We start from the raw sequence: 19,342 nt of genomic DNA, 5'->3' as shown, positions 1-19,342 counted from the left end.
ACACACACAGACACACACACACACACACACACACACACACACACCTTTTGAATGGTGTCCCTTGTGACCTAACATGATTCCAAGTTTAAGCAGAGTTGGTTGGAGACCTGGTATTACTGTGTTATCTATCAGCCTCTGCCTCCAGATGAACCCAGAAAGTGAGGGTTTAAAATGGGAAACCGCAAAACAAAGAACATTTGCCTTGAAAAGGCCAAAAAAAATTGAGGTTAGGAGGTTGTCTCTTTTTTCTTTTCTTTTTCTTTTTTAAATATATTTTATTGATTTTTTTACAGAGAGGAAGGGAGAGGGGTAGAGAATTAGAAACATCGATGAGAGAGAAACATCAATCACCTGCTACTGGGGATGTGCCCGCAATCAAGGTACATGCCCTTGACCAGAATCGAACCTGGGACCCTTCAGTCCGCAGGCTGATGCTCTATCTACTGAGCCAAACCAGTTCTGGCTGTTGTCTTTTTTTCAATGTTATTTTGAAATAATTCAAATTTATAGAAAAATTGCAGAAATAAAAATAGTATGCCTTTCAGCCATATTCTCATATTGCAACATTTTACCCCATGTTTTACTATTTGCTCTCTCTCCCTTTCTCTCTTTTACGTGTGTATATTACCTATAAGTGTATAAATGAATACGTATATAACATGTATGTAAACATATGTGCATAATTTTTTTCTAAACTATTTGAGGGCAAGTTGTGTACATCATTTACCCCTACATACTTCATGGATTATTTTCTAGGAATAGGGATATTCTCTTAACATTACCAGGATTTGGTTACCAACTTCTGTAAACCAAACATTGATGCAATACTTTCACCCAGTTTACCATTCATATTCCAATTTTGTCAGTTGACTCAAGATGTCTTTTTTTTTTTTAAGTGTAATGTGTGCTTTTGTTGTTTTTTTTAAAACATGTGTTTATTGATTTCAGAGAGGAAGGGAAAGGGAGAGAGGGATAGAAACATCAATGATGAGAGAGAATTATTGATCAGCTACCTCCTCCATGCCCCCCACTGGGATTAAGTTCACAACCCGGGCATATGCCCTTGACCAGAATTGAACCTGGTACCCTTCAGTTCACAGGCCGATGCTCTATCCACTAGGCCAAACCAGCTGGGGCCAAGACGTTCCCTGAAGGGTTGTCATTTGAGAGTATATATATATATATATATATATAAAATCTGTGTTCTTAGTCTCTATGCATCATTGGAATTAGGGACCCAAAATTGTGAATACTTTCCAGGTTGGAGGAATTAATCTGATTAGAATGCAAAAAGGCTGAGGATCCTGCCTTGGTGACCCCCTCGGGAAGCCATGGAGAGGCTTTCATACGAGTGAAGGGAGGCTGCAGGAGGGGGAGACCAGCCTCCAGGTGGTGGCCTACTCAAGGCACCCAGCCCACTGGAGCCTGATGCATGTCCTCAGACAGGGGAAATGACCCAGCCGGCACTTCCTGTCACTGGAAGGCTGGCTGCAGGCACAGCTGGGTCCTGCTAGCTCAGAGGCTCACTTCCTGGGAAAGAGATGCAGGATGCACTGATTTACAGGGAGTGGGAGGGGCAGGGGGGACCAGCTCCTGGTGCACCTGAGCAGGTGTGGATCCCCAATATCAGAGCTGGGGCCCTGCATCAATCAGACTGCCTGTGACCTAACACGATAGTGGTCACAGACGATGTGAGATTTGGGATCTTGGGTGGTCTTCAAACAGCGCAGGATGGCCGGCGGGAAAAGCTCAGCCTCCTCAGTTTGTAGACAGGCAGCTGAGGCTCCGCCCCAGGCCACACATCCAGTAGAGGAGTCTTCAGGATTCAAACCCAGGTCTGTGTGACTCCAAAGTCCACGGTTTTGTTTTTTTCTTTTTTGTTCGTTTTGTTTTTTTTCCCTTTTCTAAGTGGCCGCTGTGCCTGACCTGGTGTGCAGCCCTAGCTCATCTGTGTGTGGCTCCCTGGGGCTGGCCCATCGGTGACAGGGAAGGGACAGCAGGGTTCAGCCTGCCTGCCTTCTGTGGACCAGACCATTCACAGGGAGCTTTGAATCAACTCCTAAAGTCCCTGGGTTCCTTTACTCCAGCGTTTTTCAACCGCTGTTCCGCTGTGCCGTAGGTGCAGACGACAAGAATTTTATAATTTTTCACTATTTTGTTTACTTAATATTTCATAATAAAGTAATTATAAAATACTTTCTTTGTGTTTATTTGATTCCTATTCAAGAGAATTACTTTATATATAGTCAATATAGGCACAGAGTTAAATTTTTTAACATTTTCTAATGGTGGTGTGCCTCGTGATTTTTTTCATGAAACAAGTGTGCCTTTGCCCAAAAAAGGTTGAAAAACACTGCTTTACTCTGCAGTGTGTGTAGGGACCAGGGTGACTCGACCAGCCGTCACTCACAGGGCTGGGGAAATGGCGGAAGGGCCGGTGAGGCCGTGTCTGTGAATGGGAACACGTTGGAGGGCTGTGGTCACAGACTGGGAAGGGCCCAGCCCAGGAGAGGGCGCCTGGCACTGGTGGGTCCCTGCGAGCTCTCGGGGTGGAGGAACCCTGCATCTGTCCCAAGGCTCTGCATTCCCATCCAGGTGGGCAGAGGAAAGAGCTGCTTACTCCTCCAACCCAGGAAACACAAGTGGGGGGCTGCGGGAGGGCTCTGGAAGCTGTCCCACATCACACTGCCTCCTGGGAGCATCCTCAACCAGGGCACTGCCCACCAGAACCGGTGCACAGGTCAGGAGCTCTGCAGAGTCCCGCGGGGCTTTAGAGGCAGAAAAAGGAAAGCCTGGCTCCACCTCCCACCTCTGCTACCTACTTGCCCAGTTACCTTAAACTAAAGTGACCAGTCGTCCCGCTTTTGGCAGGACAGTCCCGATTTTTAACAATTTGTTCCGCGTCCCACGGCGTTTTAAAACAGTCCCGATTTTTGAAAAATTGTTAAAAATCGGGACGTCTGGTCACCTTACCCTAAACAAATCACCCACATTCTCCGAGCCCTGGTTTCCTCATCCGCAAAGTACCTAGTACCCCACAGAGCTGTTCTCAGCACTAGACACAACGTAAAGAGCTCAGCTCTCTGCTTGGACCTAAGAAGACTGGCCGCTGCACAGACAGTGCAGGCTAACCCAGACCTGGCGCCTACCTCATGCCCCACTGGCAGCTGCTAGTCAGCTTTCCTGTGATGGCAGAGACCTGCGGGGTTGCCCGCTGGCATGTGTCTATGGGGCCAGCCCAACACCAACTTAAGGAAACCGGAAATACAGAAAAATGTGGGGGAAAATGTTGGCTCAGTGGCTACAGCGTCGGCCTGCGGACTGAAAGGTCCCAGGTTCGATTCCAGTCAAGGGCATGTACCTTGGTTGCAGGCATGTCCCCAGTGGGAGGTGTGCAGGAGGCAGCTGATCAATATTCCTTTCTCATTGATGTTTCTAGCTCTCTATCCCTCTCCCTTCTTTTTTAAAAAGAGGCAACCAATCAATGTTTCTCTCTTTCTCTCTCTGCTCTTGCTCTCACTCTCACACTCTTCCCCTTCCTCCCTCCCTTCCACCCTCTCTAAAAATCAATGGAAAAAATATTGTAGGGTGAGGATTAACCAAAAGAAATGAAATTAAAAATTATGAAAATAACTTTTTTGCCTTATACTGTATTTAATTTTTTAAAAGTTATAATTGCACTGAACAGGCTAAAAGGTTGGGGTTGCTTGTGGTTAGTTGTCCCACAGCTTTGCATGACAGTCCTTGACACTGGACTTTTTCAGCAAACAAGGGTCTGCAAAAAGCAAACGGAGTTAGGGCCCAGTGGTTTTCTCAAGGCCTCTCTCCATCGTTTGATAGTCAATTATTCTCTTTTGAAGCACCTGTCCCCTTGCTAATTTTGTCTGATCTCTAAGGGTAGCAGCCTTGCCTAACCTCAGCAGCCACTCCCTCACAGGTGCAGCTCCTCAAGCTACCCATGGCCTCCGTGACAAGCTGCACGCACACACTAGGCAGGGCTGTGACCTCCGTGGGGGGGGCGTGGGGGAAGTTGCAGAAGCCGAGGTCGGGTTGCACACTGCCCTGGCCTTGGCCAAGATCTGTAAGGTTTGCAGCTCCAATGTGCACCTTAGAGAGTCTGCATGTTGGGAAAGACCCACCAGCAAAGCCATGGGCTAGCAGTAATGCCAGGGTAAATGGCCAGGATCTGTTCATCCAAATATTTGCTAACTGAGCAGGTCCTCAGTGAAGAATCAGATGTGCCTCCTCCCTTTACCTAAATTACAATTTTTTTTTTGTCAACTAAGCCGCACACACAACGTCACTCCCTGCCCTGACGCCCCTCCCTGCGTACTGTGTCCAGCCCTTCTTCGGGACTGGTCTGCGGTGGAGCCAGCGTTCTAGCAAACGGCTGACCATACAAAGGCCAGGGGAAGCCAGGAGTTCCCTTTGCACTTGGCCTTGTGCAAACTCCATCTTGGCCAAGGCCGGGGCAGTATGCAACGGGACCGCGGCTTCTGCAACTTCCCCCCTGCAAACTGCCCAGCAGAGGTCACAGCCCAGTCCGATTCCAGCCCAGGACCCCCTCGAGTCTCCGCGGAGCCACTGTCCACGCTAAGCAACATTTATTGAGGGGGGCGGGGAGCTGCGGGGCGGGGCCCGGGGTGCCTCAGGCTCTAATCACATCTGTACAGGGATCCCGGCGGAGGGAACGGAGCGCCCTCGGGGGGCGATGCCCGGCCTCAGACGGGGGTCGCCAGCTTCCGCTTGGTGCTCTCGCTGCAGCGGTGCAGGATGAGGTCTGCGCTGGGCCGCGGGGGCACCGCGGGCTGCGGCTTCGGGGGGTCGATCTCCTCTGCGGGCGGAGGGTGGGCCCGGGTAAGAGACCCCCACCCCCCACCCCCGCCCAGACCCAGACTCCGACCCCAGCCCGCCAGCGGGCATCCTCGGCCCCGCCCGCCCCGGCGCCCCGGCGCCCCGGGCACTCACTCAGCGGGCTCCCCGCGCTCTGCGGCCCGGGCCGGCTCTGGCGCCGGCGCTGCTGCAGGACGCGGACGCTGTTGCGCCGGTAGGTGTCCTGGCTGACGCGCTTTCGCGACCTCTGGTGGATGCTCTGTGCATTGCGGATGGACGACCTGGGCCCGGCGGGACGGGAACGCGGGTCATCATCGGCTGCGTCCCTGCCCGCGGGGCCTCGCCTGGCCACTCTGGGGTCAAACGCCTGGCCCGGGGCAGTGGGGGGCGGGAGGGGCGGGGGGGAAGGGTGGGGTGTCTCAGAGCCCAGGTCCATGTCCCACGCCCCTCACCAGCCTTCAGCCGGCCCTCTCCCCAGGAAGCCCACGGACCATCATCCCCAAAGCCTATGACTTCAAAGCCTCCACCGCACACCCCTGCCTTCCCACGCCCCGTGCCAGCGCCACTGAGTAGCGCTGGGTGAGGGTGCTGCCTCCCCGCCAGGCTCGGAACCCCCACCCTGTCTCTCCTGCTCCGGTCCTGCCAATCCGAGGCCCACAGAGGGAACCCGCGGAACCCCCTCCTCAGCCCCCCCAGGCCCCCTTCCCAGCCCAGAGGACTCACCTGCGGGGCGGCGCCCCGCGGCTCTTGATCTGGCGCTGGGCCTGCACTACGTCCTGCCCCGCCTCCTGCAGGTAAATGGCCGGGAAGAAGCCGGTGGCGTCTTCTTTCCTGCAGGAGACAGAAGGCCAGTCAGTGGGAAGACGGAGGCTCTTCCAGGCAGCCAGGAGGTGGCCAATACCCGGCTGGCCCACACCAGACCCGGCCCCTCCGGGCCTCCGCTTGCTGGTCTGTGCCGCACAGGCGTTGGGAGGGGGACAACATGAGCAGATGGAGATCTCTCCAGGGACCCGTGTTGGATATAAAACATCTGCAATATTGCATATGTCTGTTTTTTCTTTTCCCGGGGTCGCCTGTGTGTACTAAGAAAGCTTTGCCCAACTCCACTCTTCAAGTTCTCCTATGCTTTCTTCCAGAAGCTTCTTAGTTTTGGGTTTTTGAACTTGGTAAAACCTGTGGTCCATCCCAAATAAACGTGTATGGTGTGAGGTAGGGTTCTAGGCTTGTTTGCTTCCATATGGATATCCAGTTGTTCCAGCACCATTTGTTGAGTAGATTTTCCCCTCCTATCCTCACTATTACATTCGGAGGGGGGGCGGGGGGAACTTTACATAACACAAACTTTGCTCAGTAACACTGATTTTTCTTGGATGGTGGGATGATCACAAGCAGATTCTCAGGGGTGTGTGATACGGGGTTGACTAAGGGTGGATCTAAAAGGTTGGGGAACCTTGTCTTGGGTGGGTGGAGGTGGAAGTGGGAATAGGGGGGAATAAATGGTGATGGGGGAAAAAATAAAAATAACAAAATCAAGAAAAAAGAAAAAGAGACCCTGTCTCACAGCCTCCAGCCCAGGACCGTGCTGAAGATGGGTGCTGTGGCCACACGCTCGCTGAGTCCCGGGCTGGCCCTGTGGCCCAGGGCTCTGAAAGCTTGTCAAGGCCCTGGGGAGGCCCGGCGGCTCCGGGGAGATGTCTCTGGTTCCCCTAGAACCCGGCGGGAGGGGAGGGGGCTGAGGGGAGGAGGGGGGAGGGGGCAGAGGGAGGAATTGGTGTGGCATTGCAGGAAAATATCTAAAAATAAAAGCATTCACAGGTCTATTCTACCAGTTATCAAACATAATGATTAATACAAAAATGAGCTGTGTTGCTGGAGAAGGTATAATAGATGGACTGGTCAGGGGAAATGACCCCAAAATCACAAAGGAAAAATGTGCCCACTCTGACGAAGACACGGAACCCAAGAGACCAGTAGGGTGGGACTATCATCCATGGACACTGAGCCCAGAGAGGCGCAGCAGCTCACCCAGGCAACCCGAGTCCGCCCTGAGCCCCAACAGAGCTGCCCCAGGCCAGGGCTGGCCACGTGGGAGGGAGGGGCACTCGCCTACCTGACGACCCACCAGCCGTCCAGGAGCTTGTGAATGACCTCGATGGTTTCGCCCTCCTGGAGGGATATCTCGTCCTCCAGGGCAGCAGTGTAGGCCTTGATGGTGACGTAGGGCTCCCCTGTGCACAGGGAGGGGGCGGGGCGTGGTCTGAGGGTCCGCCCCGCACAGGACTCATCACCCCCCCTCTCCTCCCTGGGCCTGGGGCTTCCTCTCCGGGTCCTTCTTGGCCTCCTGCAGGCTCCTCCCAGCCACTGGGGGGCATCCTGGAGTTCCGCCCTCTCTACCCTCTCCACCCACCACTCTCCACACCAGGGCCAGGAGCTCCCAGGATTTCAGAGTCCACAGGGGAGTGGATCTGCCGGAAGTGCGGGACTGCAGCACCCCAAACAGGGAAACCTGAGCCACTCAACTCCGCCAGCTGTAGGCAGGGGGGCTGCAGGCCTGCATACACACCTTTTCCAGGTTTAATGAGGAAGCATAAATCCACATAAAATTGTGAAATCTCTCCACTTTAAAATATGGGTGACCAATTCTGACTGTTGACAACCTCCACAAGGGCTCCAAACAGCCCAGGAGCTGCCAATTTTCCCTCCCCGTCAGCATGATACCCCCTCCTCCGGGAAGCCCTCTTTCCTGAGCCTCAGTGCTGCTCACCATTCAGCTTCCCATTGGACCTGGCCCTGGCCACTGCCACCCAGAATCCCAGGCTGACCTCATCACCCCCACCTCTATTCCTCCGCCGGGTTCCCTGCCTGCCCACCTCCTCCCAGAACCCCCGGCTCTGACTGCCCCTCTGCCCAGCCCCCATGATATCCAACCCCAAAGGAGTCACTGCTGGCTTCTCCATATCCCCGTGCCCCTCCCACCCCCTCCTCCCTCACCCCGTGGCCATGGAGGACGGGGGGAGGGTGAGGGGGCACCTTCGTAGTTGGGCTCTGGGTCCTCTGGCTCATCAGGACTGTCCAGGGGCTCCAAGAAGGAGGCTGGGACCCAGCCTCGCTTGGTCTTCATTTGGCAGAACCACCAGCCTGTGCCCGGGGGGTGAGGCAATAAGTCAGGTGAGGCCTGGAAGCCCCCCTCAGCCATCGGGGTGGTGAGGACACTTGGACTCAGATACACAAACATCCAACACTCGGATTCAGAAATGTCACCTTCACCACACCCCACACCAAAATCACCCCCACCTCATCACCCCCACACATACACACACACACACACACACACACACACAGGGTCACAGCATCACAGCGTGGAGCCCACGTCACACACATGACGAGGAGCTGGCCTGCCCCGGGGTATGCCCCTCAGAGATGCACAGGGAAGCCGCCCCAGGGAGCACGCTCAGAGGGAGGGTGACACGCAGCGCGGGGCACAGTCAGGGCCCCAGGGCCGGGCGGGGAGGAGGCCTGAGGCTGCCTGGAGGGCAGAGCCTTGGCGGAGAGGGGGGTTACACATGGGGGCGGGGGGGGGGGGGGCCCAGGCAGGCAGGAGGCTGACCGCTCTCGCCCTTCTCCACGACTTCCACCACGTCGCCCGTGGCCAGAGCCATCTCGGTGCCCGAGTTCTTCTCGTAGTCCGCAATGGCCCGGTACGTCTGCAGGATGATGGGGCCGGTGATGTCTGGGCAGAGGGAGGGCAGGGTGAGTGGACGCTGTGGGCGTGAGCTGCCTCCTCCTGGCTCTCGCTGGGGTCCCCAGTGGGGGCTGCCAGAACTGGCACCGGCGGGCGGCCTCTCCCCACCCAGCTCCAGGCATCCCCCAGGCGGAGGCGCCCTCCAGGCTGGAGAGCAGCGGAGATCGCCTGGTGCGTTCCAGACACAGTCACACCACACGCCCCCTTTCTCGCTTGGTTAGCCAGCCGTCCGCCTCAACCCCAGCTGCACACACACTGCACGAGCATCACGAGAAATGAGTTTCTGATTCCACAGCTCTGCGGCGAGACCGGAGAGTACGTGTTCAATCAGCCCAGGTGCTGCTCCTGCTGCCGTCGTGGTGGGCTGAATTGCGCGCGCGCACACACACACACACACACACACACACGCACACACACGCACACTCCCCAGGTCATACAATGAGGCCCTAACCCCAGGACTCCAGAACCTGAGAGCATTTGGAGCCTTCAGGAGGCGATTAAGGTTAAATGAGGTCATCAAGGTGGGGCCCTGACCCAATAGGATCAGCGTCCTTATAAAAAGAGGAAGAGCCCTAACCAGTTCAGCTCAGTGGATAAAGCACTGGCCTGCGGACTGAAGGGTCCCAGGTTCGATTCCGGTCAAGGGCATGTACCTTGGTTTCAGGCACATCCGCAGTATGGGGTGTGCAAGAGGCAACTGATCGATGTTTCTCTCTCATCTGTGTTTCTACCTCTCTATCCCTCTCCCTTCCTCTCTGTGAAAATTTTCAAAAAAGAGGAAGAGACACCAAGGAAAGGCCATGTGAGGACACAGCAAGGAGGCAGCCATCTGCAAGCCCAGGAGAGAGGCCTCAGCAAAAAGCAGCCCTCATCGATGTTTCTAACTCTCTATACCCCTCTCTTTCTCTCTGTAAAAAATCAATAAAATATATTAAAGAAAAATAAAAAAGCAACCCTCACACCTTGACCTCGGACTTCCAGCCTCCAGAATGGTGAGAAATAAGTGCCAGCTGCTCAGCCTGTGGTGCCGTTACAGCAGCCAGAGCAGGCTGAGAGACTCTGTGTCACCCCTGAAGGCCACTTTGGCCCTCAAACCTGTTCATTCATTCAGCCACAACCTCCCCCAGCACCTGTGCTGGGCTCTGTAGCTCCCTTGGCTCTCCAGTGAACCCCAAAGACCCCAGAGCGTAGCCACCAACACCCTTCACAACTGCTCTCGCTGCTCTCCTCCCTCCACACCCTGAGGCCGGCTCCCGATCATGTCAGCAGTCCCGGTGGCCCGCCCTGGCTGCCCCGGCCCCTCACCGGTGGCGGCAGAGATAGTTTTGCCATCTTTAGGCACCAGGTACGTCTCCGGCTTCTTCACCCTGCGGCGGGGGACAGCGCGGTTAGACTCCGCTTCCCGCCGGGAACGGGTGTGTGGGAAGTGGGGCCGCTGCCGAGAGAGGGTGGCGACTGGACTGGCAAGGAGAGGGCGCTGGGACTGTGGGGTTGTTCCTCCACCCGAAGGCGGAGGCGAGGACCCCCAGGAGAAGGCGCCACCTGTCCAAGACAGAAAGGGCCTCCTCCCCAGGGAACGGTGAGGCCCTGGCTCTGGGGAAGCCTGCAGTCAGCTCCTGGACCAGCTCCCTCCGGAGCCTGGACAGCAGCCAGCGGGAAGGGCTCCTCCTCCAGCCGCTAGCCGCAGCCCTGCCCGGCAGCAGGGGTGAGTGTAGGGGTCAGTCAGCACCGGCTGGAGTGACGGTCTTTGGCAGCCCTGCCCTTCCTCCGGTCTCCCCCACACTCAGTGGCCAGGGAGTGTCAGAGAGGGGGGCCTTCCAGCCCGTTCAGCCTCAGGTGCTTCCAGGCTGGGCCCTGAGGACAGGAGAGCCCTGGGGCAGGGCTGCCAGAGAAGGCGCTGACAACAGGGAGCCAGGGGCCGAGACCTGTTCATTAATTCAGAGGCCACGGACCCACATCATCCCCTCACACAGCCCCCGGGACTGCATTTGGCCCTCACCGCCCCGTCACACATGGGTAAACCGTTTTCAGAAGGCTTTTGGACCCCAACCCAACCCCCCAGCCCCCCGTGCCTCCTGCAGCCTTGACCTCAGAGGGTCCAAGCGGGGACTTGGAAAGGATGCTCAGTGGGTGCAGGTCACACGGGCCAGGGTTGGAATTCTGCCTCCTTCTCTCTCTGGCTGTGTGACTTAGGGCAAGTCGACACCCCTCTCTGAGCTTCAGTCTCCTAACCTGTCACCTGGGGGAAGTCCCACCCCCGCCAGGATGGGTTACCGCCCCATTTCCTCCCCTCCAGCCCCCCCCTCCCCCCGGGACAGGGAAGGGGCCACTCACTGGCTGTCGGTGGGGAGCTTGAGGTCGTCGGGGCGCACCTTGAAGAAGTCCAGGAGGAGTGGGCAGCGGGAGATCTTGGCCGGCAGGCCCATGAGCGCACTGCAGTACTCGGTGAGCGTGCCCTGGCGGCTCTCGGCTGCCCGCTGCCCGTCGAACCACCTCGGCGCTGGCCGGATCGGGGAGGGGCGCCAGAGAAGCAGTGAGCACATTCTCGAGGTCAAGTCCACGCAGGGGTGAGGGCAGAGGGGGCAGCTTGGGGGGCAGGTGAGGGGACCCCACCCAGGGGACTCAGCCCCTCACCTGGCAGGTGGGGGATGATCCTGTTCTCCGGGTTGATGTCCCCTGCCTCAATAGGAAACATTTCCTTTAAGGTTTTCTGGACAGAAAAGAAAACGTGAAGGGGCATTTTCCCATTACAACACTGTTAAGAGCACAACATTGGAAATGACCTTCTCATCGCTCTGGCTGGTGGCGACCTTGGTTCCTCTCTCCCCCTCCCACCGCACAGCCAGCCACCGCCACCTCCTTCCGGTTCCACTGCAAACATCCATCCAGAGCCTGACCCTCCTCACTCCCCACACCGCCACCACCTCCTCCGAGCTCCCGCCAGCCCTGGGTTTTACCAACTTCTTACGTCTCTTTCCCCTCCCACCCAGAGGGATCCTCTTAAGACCTAAAGGATCCTCTCAACCCAGCACCCAGAGGGACCCTCCTAAAACCGATGTTGGGTCCTGTCCCTCCTCCACTCAGAACGCTCCCCGCCTCTCTGCTCCCTCAGCGTGCGATCCAGAGGCCTCCTGTTGGCCTACAGGCCCTGCTAGACCTGGCCCCACCCTCCGCACTCACCTCCCTGCCACCTCCCCCCCGGCTCACGGTGCCCCTGGAACACGCCAGGTCCACTCCTGCCCCAGGGCCTTTGCACATGCTGTTCCCACGCTCACCCTGCACATATCAGAAGGTCCCTAAAGAAGACCCTCTTGAGCTCGTGTGGAGTGAGTACAGAGTTTCTGTGTGGGAAGATGAAAACATTTTGGAGATGGGTGGCCAGGACCAGCTTATGATGTTGTGAATATATGTAATGCCACTGAGCTGTACTTAACATGGTTAAAACTGTAAATTTATGTGGTGCATATTTTACCACAATAAAAATATATTAAATTAAATGTTTCTTAAATTTTAAGAAATGCCCCCTTAAAATTTGGGCTGGTGGGGACAGACTCTGGGCACCTCAGCGCCCAGCCAGCCCCCGGGTCTCTCTCCTCCCCCGGAGGCGGAGCTGGGACTGGGTGTGCTGTCCCTCCCTGACCCCCCGGCACCGGGCACTTACGTGGAACTCATAGATCTCGGTGAACCGCCGGTAGACCACCTTCTCGGACAGGTCCTGCCACTTCACCAGGAACATGTACACCTGGGGGCGGGAGGGCCGCGCTCAGCTTCCAGGGAGGCCTCGCCATGCAGCTGGGCAGCCCCCACCCCACCAGGGAAGCCTGAAGAACTGGGGACCAAGCGATCTGTGGGCAACGTGACCCTAGAAAAGACACTGAATTCACGGGCCCCCCCGCTAACGCCACTCTCCAGCGTTAGGACCCGGGACAAGATGGTCGCCTCCCTCAGATGTCTCACCTGTCACTGGAGACACAAGTAGGACCTCACCGTAGGGCTGGTATGAGGGAGTTTCAGGAGATACAGAAAGCGCTGAGCTCAAACAATACAAGGACCCAGTAAGGTACTGTTTTGTTCCAAGTATATAAAATGTCCAGAACAGACGAGTCCATAAAGACAGAAGGTAGATTAGTGATTGCCAGGTAGTGGGGGTAGGGGGATGAAGAATAACCACGAGCAGGTATTCGCTTGTTTTTTGGGGGGGTGATGAAAATCTTCTAAAATTGGTTATTGCAATGATTGTGCAACTCTACCCACATATTAAAAACCATTGAATTGTATACTATGTAAGTGCACTGTATAGCATGGAAATTATATCTCATTGCCGAAACCGGTTTAGCTCAGTGGTAGAGCGTCGGTCTGCGGACTGAGGGGTCCCAGATTCGATTCCGGTCAAGGGCATGTACATTGGCTGCGGGCACATCCCCGGTAGGGGGTGTGCAAGAGGCAGCTGGTCGATGTTTCTCTCTCATTGACATTTCTGGCTCTCTATCTCTCTCCCTTCCCCTCTGTGAAAAATCAATAAAATATATATAAAAATAAATAAATAAACAAATAAATAAATTATATCTCATTAAGCCTGGCCGCTGTGGCTCAGTGGTTGAGCACCAGCCTATGAACCGGGAGATCACAATTTGATTCCCTGTCAGGGCACATGCCCGGGCTGCAGGCTCGATGCCCATGGGAGGTGTGCAGGAGGCAGCCAATCAATGATTCTCTTATTGTTGATGTTTCTATCTCTACCTTCCCCTCTAAAATCAATAAAAGAAATATTTTTTTAATGGTGGAAATGGGCCCTGGGCAGTGTTTCTAAGTGGTTAGAGCATTAGCCTGAGCACCAAAGGGTCACAGGTTCAATTACTGGTCAATTACTGGGTTGCAGATTTGATCCGGGCCTGGTCTGGTCAGAGCACATGCGAGAAGCAACCAGTTGATGTGGTCAGAGCACATGCGAGAGGCAACCAATTGATGTGTTTCTCTCACATCAATGTTTCTCTCTCCTTCCCACTCTTCTACTTTCTCAAAATCAATGGAAAAAATGTCCTCAGTGAGGATTAAGAACAACAAAAAGGTGGAAATGGTAAATTTTATTATATATATATATATATATATATATATATATATATTCATAACTTTAAAAAAAAACCAAACAAACCAGCAATGTGGTATTATGAACAATAAAAATGGTACAAAATGGAAAATCTAGAAGTAGATCAAGCGCATATGTAAATTTAGGTCATGATAAAAGTGGCAATTCAAGTCACAGAGGTAAGGGTGGATTTTTACAAAATTGGTGTTGGGACAACTGGCCCGCCTTTAGGAAAAGGTAAAGTTGGGTTTGCTTTTCACACCCCACCACAGAAACAAACCCCAAGTGGATCAGAGTCACAAATGTAAAAATTGAAGCCGTGTGAGTGCAATGAAACCACCCATCCCTCCCCTCCCCACCGAAACCAGGTGGCCCCTGAGGGACCTCAGGCAGAAACGAGACCATAATAGTTTCTCTCTCTGGTTGTTTTTTGTTTTTAGTGTTCCTCAGCAGATTAACACCAGGCCTCCTCACAGTGCTCCAGAGACCACCAGACCCAGCTGGAGCAGGCGCAGGGAGCAGTAAATGACTCTAGGCCAGTGGTCGGCAAACCACGCTCAAGAGCCACATGCGGCTCTTTGGCCCCTCGAGTGTGGCTCTTCCACAAAATACCACGTGCAGGTGCACACGTACAGTGCGATTGAAACTTCGTGGCCCGTGCGCAGAAGTCGGTTTTCTGCCTGGGCGAGTCTATTTTGAAGAAGTGGCATTAGAACACTCAAGGGGCCAAAGAGCCGCAGGTGGCTTGCGAGCCGCGGTTTGCCCACCACCGGCCTAGGCCAACCTCCAGAGCACTGAAGAACCAAGTCCTGCTTGGCCATCTGACTCTTTTTTAAAAAACATATATTTTTATTGATTTCAGGGAAGAAGGGAGAGGGAGACAGAAAAATCAATGATGAGAGAGAGAATCACTGATCAGTTGCCTCTTGAATGCCCTACACTGGGGATCAAATCTGCAACCCAGGCACGTGCCCTGGAATCGGATTGTGACTACCTGGTTCATAGGTCAACGCTCAACCACTGAGTGACAACAGCTGGGCCTCCGTCTGACCCTTGAAGAAGGTGGAGGTTTATCAATCAGGAAGATGGGATGTCTACGTCCAATATGGACACATAGTGACTAACCAATGAACTCTGCCAGGTTGACATGACCTCCTTCTGTCCTGCCCGTCCACGTTTCTTACCTGAGATGGCTTAGTTCCAGCACTAATCAGACCCTGGGTTAGAATGATGACTATGCATAGCCCCTCTTCATCTTAATTCTTTACATTTAAATTTACTTCAAATCTTTACTTGGGGAGACAGATTTGGGCTTTCTTCCGTCTCTTCATCTGTCTACCTCAGGAGTAAGACCCCCCTTTGTCTGTGAAAAACCTGTTGGTTCAGTATCTGCCCTTCCTGGGTGATGGGGCAATGGACCCACAGACTTTGGTCAGGAACACAAGACAGAAATATGGGTATAGGGGACTTTCTAACAGACTCAAAACCGAAAGGCAGTAGAAGATTGCTACTGCAAATGCATTAACATCCTTTCAAATTTTGTGTATGAAGCTAAAATGTAAATGAAAAACTGGGAGAAAATATTTGCAATACACATCACAGAGGTTTATCCTCACTGTTCTTTATGGCAACATTGTGTAATGAATAAATACTCTCCTCCAGAGAGCAGAGCAAATGCAGCAGGGGCAGGTGGCTGGGCAGGAGAGAGGGGCAGGTAAGTTTGGACAGGTGAACTGGGCAGGTGAGTTTGGAAAGGTGAGCTGGGCAGGTGAGCTGGGCAGGTGAGTTTGGGCAGGTGAGCTGGGCAGGTGAGTTTGGACAGGTGGGCTGGGCAGGTGAGCTGGGCAGGTAAGATGGGCAGGTGATCTGGGCAGGTGGGCTGGGCAGGTGAGCTGGGCAGGTGAGCTGGGCAGGTGAGTTTGGACAGGTGGGCTGGGCAGGTGAGCTGGGCAGGTGGGCTGGGCAGGTGAGCTGAGCAGGTGAACTGGGCAGGTGAGCTGGGCAGGTGAGCTGGGCAGGTGAGCTGGGCAGGTGAGTTTGGGCAGGTGAGCTGGGCAGGTGAGCTGAGCAGGTGAACTGGGGTGAACTGGGCAGGTGAGCTGGACAGGTGAGTTTGGGCAGGTGAGCTGGGCAGGTGAGTTTGGGCAGGTGGGGTGGGCAGGTAAGCTGGGCAGGTGAGCTGGGCAGGGGAGTTTGGACAGGTGGGCTGGGCAGGTGAGCTGAACAGGGGAGTTGCCACTCAGCACCATCACACTTCTGTAGAAACAGCTCCAAGGGTTGGGGAAAATCACAGGAGGGAAACATTTTAAAAACTGACATCCAAGCCCAGGAAGCCCAGAGAGTCCCAAAGAGACTCAAACCAAGACACATCATAATTAAAATGCCAAAAGTTAAATCAAACAAGGATATTTTTAAAAACTTCAAAGTTGGAAACAGAAACAAACTTATCTATATATCAAATGGGGAATAACCATAATAAAGAAAAATGGAAAAGAATCAAGTAACTGTTAGTGATAATACTTTCACTCCTCTCAGGCTGAAGATAAAAGGACTAAAGAACTGAAACAAACAAACAAAAAAAACCCCACAAAACAACAAAGAAAACGCACTTAAATTTGCCCTGGCCAGTGGCTCAGCAGTAAGAGCATTGGCTCATGCACTGAAGCGCTGAGGGTTCCATTCCCATTCAAGGACATGTACCTTGGTTGTAGGTTTGATCCCTGACCCCAGAAGGGGCTTGCAAAGAAGGCAACCGATTGATCTCTCTCTCTCTCTCTCTCTCTCTCTCTCTCTCTCTCTCTCTCTCTCTCTCTCTCTCTCTCTCTCTTCCCCTCTCTCTCTCCCCACCCTCCCTTCCACTCTCTAAAAAAAACAATGGAAAAAATGTTCTCAGGTGAGGATTTAAAAAAAAGAAAACTTGCCCAGCCGGCATGGCTCAGCGGTTGCGTGTCAACCTATGAACCAGGAGGTCACAGTTTGATTCCCGGTCCGGGCACATGCCCTGGTTGTGAGCTCCATCCCCAGTGTGGGGCATGCAGGAGGCAGCAGATCTGTGATTCTCTTTCATCATTGATGTTTCCATCTCTCTCCCTTCCTCTCTATAAAATCAATTTTAAAAACATATTTTTTAAAAAAGAAAACTTCTCGATATGCTAAATCTTGTACCAAAACATAAGGAGCTTACACACATTTTGATGAATAGGATCTGGGCACACCTGAAACTCCTTTTGACCTTAAACTCCCCTTTGGAAGCCAATATAAATAAATAAATAAATAAATAAATAAATAAATACAAGGGAATTAAAAAAAAAAAAACACTTAAAGTCGACTTAATAGGTTAGTGGGTTTATTGTAATAGTGGTATAGTAATTCTGGCATAGTGATTCTGAAACAAGCATATGTGTACTGTTGAATTGAGCAAAGAAATAAATATATGGACTTTGTTGGGAGCCAGGCTTCTCACAATAAGAGAAAGGAGCTACAAATATAAAAAGGTGAAAGGCAAGAATGATATGAAATGGCTATTTCCCCAGTATGTCTACTAGAAAGACACGAGCGATGACACCTCAGTGGCCATGAGCACACCTAGCTTCAGATCTTGGGCTCTAAGATCACTCCCCACTAAAAAGAATCAGGGTCCTTAGCAACATGGCTGCGTCCAGGGCTGGGGCTGGGAGAGGACCCTGAGCATAAAAATGCTCCTTATGATAGTAATGGATTATAATCCATTAATAAAATCAGAATCCATGGATCCATATATATTTTTTAAATATATTTTATTGATTTTTTGAGAGAGGAAGGGAGAAGCATAGAGAGTTGGAAACATCTATGAGAGAGATGAGAGAGAAACATCAATCAGCTGCCTCCTGCACACCTCCCACTGCGGATGTGCCCACAACCAAGGTACATGTCCTTGACCGGAATCGAACCTGCGACCCTTCAGTCCACAGGCCAACACTCTAACCACTGAGCCAAACCGGTCAGGGCCATGGATCCATATTGGCAGAAGTAAACAAATAAAGGGAGAAGGGAAGGCCCTTACAGAAAACGTTAAGTGATACATTCAGAAGGAATGACTGAGTGTAAACGTCACCATGTAGCAATCACTGCAGTAATTTGATTCAGCCTTCAATTACTCTGAGGAACAGGATATTCACGTAACGTCCAATCTCTGCCCACAGGTTACTATTTAAAACAAAGGGGGGAAACTAACAGTACAGAGAGAAACTTGGGGGACCTGTCCAGGACGTGGTGCCCAATGCTCTCCGCCAACATGGGGACCAGTCAGTCTCCTGCCTCTTGGAAGGACGGATGAGAACAACACAGCATCACCTCTGGGGTACTCCTGCCTCCTGAATCTAGTGAGGTATCAGACAAACCCAAACCGAGGGACATTCTGCAAAACAACGGTCCCATCTCTCCGAAGTGGCAAAGCCAGGAGGACACAGGAAGAGAAGACTGACCCGGGTGACGGAAAGCTGAAATGGAAGCGGAGACCTGGGATCGGACCCTGGGCCTGAAACAGTCTCACTGCCCAGAGGACAAGTGGCCTCTGAGGAAGATGTGTGGGCTGGATAACAGTGTTTATGGATGTCCATTTCCTCATTGTGACACCCTAGCACTGCAGCTGTGTAAGAGAATGTCGCTGATTTTTAAGAAATACACACCCCAGTGCGTAGAGGTTATGAAACAACTGCCCCAACTTAGCTCTCCAATGATTCAGAGAATTTCTATTCAGCGACAGAAGGGACCAGGAAGGGAGGGAGGCGGAGCGGGAGAGGGAGAGGGAGAGGAGAGAAGAGAATGAACATCTTCCCTGGCCTTCCTCTGGGCTTGGGGTCCCTATCGTGGGGTGCTATGTGTGGACAGACACACACACACACACACACCCGCCAGGGCCCCACGCGGCTGCGGGGCCATACCCCCCCCCCCCGCCCCCTCCGGGAGGACCTCTCCCTAAAGGCGGGGTGGTCCGGGAGGGCTGCCCGGAGGCGGAGGCCCTGAGCGCGCGGAGTGGAGAGGGCACTGGCTGGGGCGCAGTGAGGGGCTGGCGGGCCGGGGTGCAGGGCGCGCATCCTTTCCAGGGTCCCACGTCCCCTGCGGACCCCGACGGCAGACTGAGGCCCGGAGACAGGGAGCCTCCACTTTCCCACCCCTCCCCGCGGCCCGGGGGTCCCCGTCTCGGGCAGTGGGTGGCCCAGGGGCGCCCCCCTGTCTCCCCCCACCCCCACTCACGTAGTGCTGGCTGGGCACGAAGCGCTTCTCGAAGCCCAGGAGGGCGATGTGGCGGATGAAGGCGTCCCCCATGGCAGCCGCGCTCTGGCCGGGCGCCCCGGCTGCGCCTTCACCCGCTGGAAAGAGGAAGCGGCCCGTCAGGCCGGGCTGGGCCGGAGGCGCGGAGAGGGCTTCCTCCTCCTCCTCCTCCTCCTCCTTTCCTGGGCCCCCATCCACGGGCACGCACTGTGCCAGGACAAGCTTGTCCTCGCCCTCGTCCTCCCCGTGGTCCGCAAGGCCCCGAAGGTGGGGCTTCCCTCACGATGCCTCACCACCCCAACCCCCATGGCCTCTGCCCCCCCCCCCCGCCCCACATACACACACACACACACACACACACACAGAGCAGGCTGCCCCCACCCGGGGCCCTTTGCGCCCCTGGCCCGTCTCCTACAAACAGTAACCCC

The 19,342-nt window shown here is 54.0% G+C and overlaps 1 protein-coding gene across 1 annotated transcript; it reads right to left on the bottom strand.

Annotated features, from left to right (window-relative positions):
* Window positions 1-851: 851 nt before the first annotated feature.
* NCF1 (neutrophil cytosolic factor 1) lies at window positions 852-19,160 on the bottom strand. Its single transcript, XM_084881997.1, has 11 exons — window positions 18,897-19,160; window positions 12,237-12,317; window positions 11,210-11,285; window positions 10,910-11,075; window positions 9,881-9,942; window positions 8,441-8,563; window positions 7,864-7,971; window positions 6,944-7,061; window positions 5,557-5,664; window positions 4,969-5,114; window positions 852-4,834 (listed from the first exon to the last, which is right to left on the bottom strand). The coding sequence occupies exons 1-11, from the start codon at window positions 18,966-18,968 to the stop codon at window positions 4,722-4,724; spliced, it is 1,173 nt and encodes a 390-aa protein (XP_084738123.1). The 5' UTR covers window positions 18,969-19,160; the 3' UTR covers window positions 852-4,721.
* Between the last annotated feature and the right edge of the window lie 182 nt (window positions 19,161-19,342).

Source organism: Pipistrellus hanaki (assembly GCF_964339955.1).
Source record: "Pipistrellus hanaki genome assembly, chromosome: 4".
Taxonomy (NCBI): domain Eukaryota; kingdom Metazoa; phylum Chordata; class Mammalia; order Chiroptera; family Vespertilionidae; genus Pipistrellus; species Pipistrellus hanaki.
The sequence above is the reverse complement of the archived record's forward strand: the minus strand, read 5'-3'. Positions and strand labels throughout refer to the sequence as shown.